Raw genomic sequence first — 9,029 nt, 5'->3', positions numbered from 1 at the left:
TTCCACTTATTGATTCATTATAGATTTGGAACTTCATCTAGAAATTGAATCTTCTACTGATGAGATTTGAAATTACTTCTTTAATAGATACCATCATTAGATACTGTTGGAGCATAGATCACTGGGGATTTCATCGAGCGCCATTTGGCATTGGTTGTTGTCATCATCAAACCACCAAAGTCATTTGAAGGTTGCACCTAGTTGTACCTGCAACCTCATAGATCCACAACGGGGTGTTGAAGATTTCAGGTGGTGAAGTGATAATAGCTTTAAGGCCAAAAATATGTGACTTATATATTTTAGAAGGTTTCAATATTGTTGTTCATTCATTATAATCTAGTGAAGACTTTCATAAAAAGAACAAGCTATAGGATTTGAACTCGAGGCATGGTTAGTGCCTTTAAGATGTTTCAAATAACTTTAATGAATTTTGTTGAAGACATGGGATAAACATGCATTTGACCGATGAGTTGTCATGGAGGTTCTGGGATAAGGTCGGTACCAAAATAACTTACCTGATTAGCAGGTATACATTTATAGGAATAGAACTCGAACCACTTATGGAGGCTTAGAGTATGGATAGTTTAACCTGCTCTATTTTGAAGATCGTGAACACTGTGCTTATTGGTTAAATCAAATCAACTTAGTTTGATGATAAAGTTGTGAATTGTGCCTTTAGTGGCTATCCAAGAGGTAGGAAGGGTTATGAGTTATTATGAGTGAATCCTAGAAGATTGAAGTTCATCAATCGCAATTGTATTGCTTTTATTGAGTCCCGCTATACGAAGATGAGTAAAGTACTAAGGATGAAGCTTTTATAAACTATGGTGAAGAAGACACATTTTAAGGTGGGGGTTCATACTATGGTTACTATTAGTAGTGAAAGAACAGTTATAGAGACATCTAATTATTATTTGACTCGTGATAAGTTAATGAAAGAGATTGTATCATCTCAAAGGAAATGTTATGCTTTGAATGTGATCGAAGGGTTCTAAAACTAAGAATTAGGGACCTTCAGGGAGGCCTTTGAAAACAGGTAGAGTCAAAGATGGTTGAAGAACCATTCTTATAGACTTCTAAGACTACTGAAGCAGAAAAAGGTGGTGGGTGGCAAGTGGATGCAAGAGGCAAGATCAAGGTTCAAGCAAGTCTAAAACTTGATAAAAAAAATGTTCAGTAGATGTTGAATTTGTATAGAGCAACAAGGTGGTTGATGGATAAATTAGCATCACCATGATTTCAAGTCAAGGTGCAGATTGTTGAAGTATGTCTTAAAACGTTAAGTGATGGAGAGAAAGGAAACAAGTTTTGAGATTGTAGAAACTATACATTAGTCTGGAGGCAGAGCCGCTAGTAGTGGCACGACCGTGAGTTTAGATATGGTGAGTGATTTGATCCATAGAAGTTGGGGTCTGGTTTTCTCGACTCACGAGTATTGGGCCTTGTTGTTTATGGGTCATGGATTCGTTCATTAATGAGTTTCAATAGTTATTAATATGTATCTCTATTATTATTGCATTCACAACCTTTAGAATTTTAGAGCTAAGTTAGGGATAAGAATTTGGGAATCCAGATGATAATCTAAGAACGGCCAGGATAAATTTGTAAGCATGTTTTCTTAGAATTTTGGAAATCGTTGGATATATCTAAGAGAATTGAAAAACACTTCTAAAGTCCATAGGCTTGTGTGCTTCATATGCAGAGTCGGAGATATTGGGAAAAGAAATAGAATTTATTTTTGAGAAGTTGGGTAACTATTTTATTGTAACTTATTTATAATCTTTTGTAACTTTTGAAAATATAGTGAATTGAATAGTTGCTCTCTCCTCCACAATAGATTGTTTAATGGAACTAGATAAACAAATTATTGTGTTTTTTGTTTTTTATCTTCTTCTGCCAAGTTAAGTTGGCTATCTTATTACATATAGAATTATTTTTGCTAGAGGTAAATTATTCTAATTATCATTGTTCTTTATCCTAACACATGAAATTTATTGGTGATTGAATCTTTCAAGAATGATAGAAAAACTAGTTGATTGAATTAGTAACGTCGAGAAAATTAAGAGCTGAACTAGATTATAAATATAAAATGACAAAAATATAAATTAATAATATTTATTTATTTTCAAATGAGCTAACATGGAAAAAAACTATAAAAAAAATAGTAGTACTTACTAAAATAAAACAATAAACTCGAAAGAAACAAAGGTTTGTAAAACCTTTTTTTAATTATGTAGTTTAGTAAGCTATAGGTGTGACTTTTAAGCTGTATTATTTTTGCTATCAAAACAGTATCATGGTAGCCTACATGCTTTTGAGTGAAGTCAAAGTTATGTTAATTGAGTAAAGGGATGATTTTAAGGGTCACACAAGATCTCAATAACCAGACAAAAGCATGAAAGGACAATCATCCAAACATACCTTTCAAGACAAAAATGCTTTTAGATTATAAGCTTTAATTTATGATATATTTTTTCATGTTTGCAGCAGTAGATAGACTGGAGTAGGGACACAATGGATACAAGACTCAGCTTTTGAGTGTCATCCATTTGAACATGTGACTATTTCAAATTTTCAACTTCAATTATTATCATTTTTTGTCAAAAGACATTTTGGTTTTGGAGAAAGAAAATCAAAGCTTTTGAATATTTTACTACATAGAGAAAACTCCCTTTTGGTGCTTAAAAAAGGGTCATGAATAAAAGTAGCTTTAAACATGCTTTTAGCTTTTGAGAATTAAATCTAGCATGTAAGAGAATGTTAATTTGAAGTTCAAGACAAAATGCATCCAATGTTATAGTCAACTTTATGTCACAATCATTGCATTTTACATTATCAGTGTGACAATTGCAAGAGATGGGTTTGAAAACTACCATTACTTTTTCCCCATCTTTGAAAATAAAGTCCCTCTCTAGCCAGCACAATATAGTTAATAAGATATGGACCACTAGAACTAACCTACACAACTACCTCTCTTTCACATGAATCGGCGTGTGTGTTCGGTTTTGCGGTTACGGGAATTGATTCTGAGTGAATTGATTTTGTAGAACTGATTCTGGTTAAAAGTGAAATGATTCTGTCATTAGGCTTAAGAGAGGTGATATGAATCTACCAAACTATATACAATCATTTTGCATTCAAACTAAACCTGATAGACAATGAAAACTAATCTTTTATCGGCTTCCAGATGCAGCCGTGTCGCAAAAAGGTTTAGATTGGATTATAACCCGAGCTCCCGAAGCAAGCCTGTTATGTGTAATAGACATCAAAACTTATTAGTTTGTGATTTTGAAAGCTATAAGAACATAATAATGATACAAAGGATAGATTCATCAACACTTAACTTTCTTCGATTTTGATCACCTCGTCTTCGTGAAATGAATCTACCTTCTTTGATTGCTTTTTCGCTGACCAAGGTTCAGTGATTCTTTGACTATTATTGTTGGATGATATAGAGGATATGCAGGAGCCGTCGATTCTGTCGGATGAAGTTCTTGGTTTATCAGAAATAGGGGATCTCATGGACTCACTTCGTGGATGTTTGGTTAGGGAAGCTTTAATTGATCGCGGAATGCATTTTATATGTCCGGGGGACGGTTCCTCTTTGTCTTCTATTGGTTTTTCTTCTTTACTTGTCCTGCATATTTGTGAATTTGCCGAGATGTGATGAATGATGATTCCGGTGTTTAGGCTTATAAACAACAATGAAGTTCATTACTATAGAAGATTTGAAAGAAAAACTTACCTCTCATGGTTGTAAGAAGAAGAGCGTTTGAGAACATCAGGCGCATCGGCTTCCTTCAGTTTAGTCTCGATTAAGCTCCCGCTAAAATATTCCTTGTCTTCCAATCTAAGATTCATCATCTTTGGATTCTCGGCTAAGCAATCGAATTCTCCCAACACAAAAGAAGTTGAAAAAAGCGGAGAAGGGAATTTCGAATGCGAAAACCTCGGCTTATAGGAAGGGATAAGGCCAAAACTGTGGTTTTTCACCGAAATTGAGCCACAAGAGATCAATTGCATCAACAAATTTGAGGTCTTCGCTCTTGTATTGGTCGGCATAGGAATATCTTCCTCTTCCGGAATCCGAAAGCTGCTCACTTTACTAGCATCAGCTCTAATCAAAGATTCCAAAGTTTCCATCTTCCCCCCAAAAGATAAGGGACTTGAATTCGTGGTTGAAGGAGAAATGGTATCTTTGCAGATTTCTGAATTATGTTTCACTTGTGGAACTTCGGTTTGACATATTTCATGGCATTCGGATTCTAACGACCCGTCATCGGTTGATACACCTCTTGTGCAAGTTTTCTGGGTTCTTGATCTGCTGATATTATCTTCTGTTTGAGTTGAAGCATCTGCCAATCCGTCAGTCTTGAAAATTTGGTACTCTGTCAATGCTAAGCTTGCTGGACCGCTCTTTTCATCTCTTGACTCAGGAGAAACGTCAGACGAACCCGTATGTTGTTCTTGGGAAAGTTCGTCATCCTGAGAGTGTCTTGTCTCTTTTCCGTTCATGCTACAAGAGGATGAAGCTTCATCGTGACTCCGAAAAGAAGCTGGCCCCGGCAACAGCTTCACACTTTGTATTTTAACGTCATTAATGGGGCTGAATCGATCTGCATAGAAAAACGCAGGAACTCAATACCATTCATGAGTCATGACCTATCAAATAATCATCTTTTGTAGATTAAAAAACTAGATATCTACTCTACCTGAATTGGATTCTTCAAAAAGCTCTGAGCCTTTGAGGACATACTCGTTTCCATGGGCCGGTAGAATTAGATCATCTTCACAAAGATCGTGCCACACAAATCCATTCTTGTAGCTTCTGAATTACAGGAAGAGCAAATATATCAATGTTGAGAATAACATTGGCGGCGTATGTGGGAACACGAAGTTCGCACAGTGCCCCTTAGCATATCTGGGGACAACGGTTACAAACTGGCTAAAATAGTCTCACATTGCTTAGGAATCGAGACTAAAGGTAGTTTATATACAACACTCATACACCTCAACCCAACAAAGCGTCTTTTCCAAAGGATAAATGACAAAACCTTGAGGGTTCTCACACCCAAAGCAAACAATACCTCGTAGCCACATTGGCGAGGATTTGAGGTCTAACCCAAACAATCATTGGGGTCACCCTCCATTTCCTCAACATACAACAAACACATAAATTGAACAATAGTACAAAATTAGAATGCAATAACTTGCTTACCTCTTACAAGACCATGAATACAAGGAAGCCATGCCTCTGCCTCTCAGTGCATTTAGTCTATCAATCACATCTGCAAACGAAAACAATTCCTCAAAAAACACAATCCACAAAGAATATAAATCAACAACCACATTTCAAAAATTAAAATTAAAAAAAAAAAAAAACCTCCTTTTCTCAATTGTGTACCTCTCAAATACAACCCATCTGAAGAAGAAGAAAGTGAAACCTCCATGAAATGAGGATGTTCTAGTTGCCTATTTCGACATAGATAATAAACCACAGCTACCTTAACATTCTGCTGGTATTTCGGTGACTTCTCAGTCCAAACTTTAGCCCTCTCTGGACTCACTTGTCTATACTTCTTCATTCGACCCTCCATTCTCACATGCACAACCACCGCTTCAAAATTGAAACTTTTTCAACTTCAACACTTCAAAACATTGCAAAAAAGAACCCCATTATTCTCATTCACTTGACTCTGTCAAAAAATGTTACCGGGTCAAGTTGAAGATTTTGCAGTACCATCACTTATAATGGGTCCAAAATCAGATCTAACTAGGTGCTAAAAGGTGAAAGCTTCAAGACAAAGAGGTGGATTAGAAACTGGGTGTGGAAGAGAAAGAGCGAAAATGGACGCCCACGATTGAAGTGAGAAAGTGAAAGTGATTGTGGAAGAGGATGAAACAGAGACAAGCCTGTGTTTTTTAGGAAGATTTGATTATTGGAGTTGGGATTTGAGAGTTCATATGCTGTTGTTTTTTTGTGTTGTCTTTTTGATTTTGATGGATTTTTGGACAGTTTTATAATGTTTCTTAATGTATGTAAAAGGTGTTGGAGGAGTTTATAAATAAAAACGAAGGTGATTTTTTAAATTAAGTAAAAATAATTAAAAAATAGACAACAGTTAGGTGTCATATGAGATGGGCTTCTCCAAATTACTCATGTGCTATCAATGCTATCTCATATGGGAAAAATACTTACATAGACACTGCCATAACACATATATTTGCACATAATCAATCACATTTTTTTTATTAATTAAAAATTAAAAATTAAAAATAAAATTGTCTCTCTCCTCTTTTATCTCAACCACCCCATGATGCCAATTAAAAACCAAATTAAAATTTAAATAAATTTAAATTCTCTCTCTTTTTATTGGTTGTTCCTAAAAATATAAGTTTAGGTTCGTATCCATGCAAGTATTTCTCCTCATATAGAGCCTACTTTAACTTTTCCACCTCTGCGTCATCAATAAAACCGGATTATTTGAGTAAATTATGGGAAAACATAGTTATTGTGGAAATTTAATTGGAAAAATTGGTTATTGCTGAAATTTTTTGCATTTTTGTTCCTTATCTGTATGGTTTTAATTTCTTTATCTTTTAATTTAAAATTCAATTTTTTATCTATTTTATAATTTTGTAGATATTTTTAGTTCTTTCTCCATTTTTGTATATTTGGCACCATTGTGGCGCAAAGTAAACAGATATGGTCACTTCATATAAATAAAATGCTTAATTAGATTTATAATATAAATTAAAATTATGTTAACTGATTTTAATTTATTATTTAAATATTCATCAATTTTTTTTCAAATTTATCTTTTTACCGCCTTCTTCCTCTCATGTGAACGAACCCTAGCATGGGTTAACAAGAGATAGACTTTTTCTTAGTCCTCTCAAAATAAAGCATCTTAACTTCAATGATTATTTAACATTCATGTCACAACAATTATGTTTAAAGTTTCTATAAATATAATATATGGATTATGTTGCATAACTTGTTTCCACTATTAATTTTAGCATAACGTGTTTCATAATAGTCAAATAGTTTTCACACTTTGGACATAACATGTTTGCCTTAACAACTTAACCATATCAGTTTTAAAATGTAACATGTTTTGATACTTTGGACATAACCTATTTGGCTTAACAGCTTAACCATGTCAATTTGAACATTTTAACAATTTGAACATTTGAACATTTTAATAGTTTGAACATTTTAACATCTTAACCATAACAGTTGAACTTGCTTTGCACATTTTAACATATAACTTGTCAAGTTATAACTTGTCAAACATATAGCCTATTTTGATAGCCTATTTTAACAGTTTGCACATTTTCCATAGCACATTGAATAACATTTTAATAAATTAACAAAATGTTACAGTTGACTACACATATTACCATAACTTTGTTCATGACATCAATTCATCCATTACATCAAAATAATACTTAGTTGATCCTAGAGCAATTTTTATCAAACTATTACAGCAAAATATTCTAATCTTGAGTAGGTTAAGAATGTCGTGGTGCTTGTCAGGGCCAGTTACGACTTTTTAGAGGCCCATGGCAAACAAAAAAATGGGCCTCTAACAAAAAACTTACTTCTTACTCGCCTCCAAAATGAAAAATAAATTCCAAAGACGAGATAAAAAATATAAAGTTTTGGTTGTTTCTACAACAAAAATATAAATGAGTTAATTGTATCATAAACTTTTAAATATTTAATTATAACATATAAATAATCTGTAAAATTTATACTAAAATTATAAGGGTTATAAGAAATAATAATCAAAAACAAAATTTGTTTAAAATTTAAATTAATTATATAAAATTATTTTATAATTAAAATTTGAGAATTAGGTGGCACTTTATCTCCACCTCCATGATTATTTACGGGACTGCAATGAATGAAACTAGTGCTCCTGTAAAAAAAAAATTGCAATGAATGAAACTAGTGCCCGAGTAACCCAGTAAAAAATGATAATTAAAATTATTGAATGAGCTGAGCATCGAACTGGACGCATTAAGTTTACAATGCTAAAACTTACCCGCTAAGCTACATACAAGGATATGTTTAAATGTTTCGCTAATATTTATATATTTTATTATCTTAGTATTTTAATTTATTGAAAATTGAGGCCCCCATTTATTTTGAGGCCCTGGGTTGTGGATCTGCTTGCCCGGGCCCAGGGTCGGCTCTGGTGCTTGTGATCCTTGCACAACTTCTATATGCTTTTCCTTGGCTTTTCATTTTTCTTTTCCAGTCTTTGAATTCTTAGTCTTTTTTACTTGGTACCACCCTTTGGCATTTTCCTGCCACCTGTCCTTTTTCATTTACCATTCCTCATATTATGTCCCATTGCTTCATATTTTGTACATGTAATTATTGATAATTTCCTTGGCAATATATAGGGATTTCTCGGTTCGTCATTTGTCTTGTCTCTCTTCTTTTTTGGATGACCAGATGATCGTCTCATGAGTGGTGGAGAAACTGCAATTTGATCAACCAAAGCCACAATTGTGGTTCATTTGTTAGGAAGACAATATTTGAGTAAGTCTTCTCGAATATTGATTTTCTATAAACAAAGCACAACATAATCAAACAGAAAATGTTGATTTCCTACGAACAAATAGAAAAATAATGGTAGTGTTTCAAACTTGTAATATTTAGACACATAATTTTCAGGTTGTTTCTTAATGTGCCATACACATGGTATGACATGACAACATGGTATCCCAAACAAATTTCACTTCATATAAGAACATGCTTTCTTTTTAATATTAACACAATAATTCTCATTGACATTAGTTACACCAAATAATGCAGTATCATCATTATCATTCTATGTAAGAATACAAAAACAATCTTAGATCGTCTATCCCGAACCGTTATCGAAAAGACCAAATATGTGTTAACCGATAGAACAAATACGTAAGATTAGAAAAACAATCAATATATTTTCAGCAATTATGTTTGTAAATCACACTATAGTAATCAATTTCTAATGAAATGTCAAACAAAAATT

General features: G+C 33.4%; 1 protein-coding gene across 1 annotated transcript; it reads right to left on the bottom strand.

Moving 5' to 3' along the window:
• Window positions 1-2,149: 2,149 nt before the first annotated feature.
• LOC131641189 (protein SOSEKI 3-like) lies at window positions 2,150-6,016 on the bottom strand. The gene is made up of 6 exons (XM_058911493.1): window positions 5,405-6,016; window positions 5,219-5,288; window positions 4,713-4,828; window positions 3,746-4,616; window positions 3,345-3,637; window positions 2,150-3,246 (listed from the first exon to the last, which is right to left on the bottom strand). The coding sequence occupies exons 1-6, from the start codon at window positions 5,595-5,597 to the stop codon at window positions 3,221-3,223; spliced, it is 1,569 nt and encodes a 522-aa protein (XP_058767476.1). The 5' UTR covers window positions 5,598-6,016; the 3' UTR covers window positions 2,150-3,220.
• Window positions 6,017-9,029: the final 3,013 nt, after the last annotated feature.

This window comes from Vicia villosa, unplaced genomic scaffold (genome assembly GCF_029867415.1).
Source record: "Vicia villosa cultivar HV-30 ecotype Madison, WI unplaced genomic scaffold, Vvil1.0 ctg.003559F_1_1, whole genome shotgun sequence".
Taxonomy (NCBI): domain Eukaryota; kingdom Viridiplantae; phylum Streptophyta; class Magnoliopsida; order Fabales; family Fabaceae; genus Vicia; species Vicia villosa.
Note: the sequence above shows the minus strand (reverse complement) of the source record. Positions and strands in the feature narration are given on the sequence as shown.

Coding starts and splice junctions, on each gene's coding strand:
- LOC131641189 (XM_058911493.1), bottom strand. CDS start 5,597: ATGGAGGGTCGAATGAAGAAGTATAGACAAGTGAGTCCAGAGAGGGCT. Junction 4,829..5,218: donor TATTCATGGTCTTGTAAGAG/GTAAGCAAGTTA, acceptor CCTGTAATTCAG/AAGCTACAAGAATGGATTTG. Junction 3,638..3,745: donor TCTTCTTACAACCATGAGAG/GTAAGTTTTTCT, acceptor ACAAATATGCAG/GACAAGTAAAGAAGAAAAAC.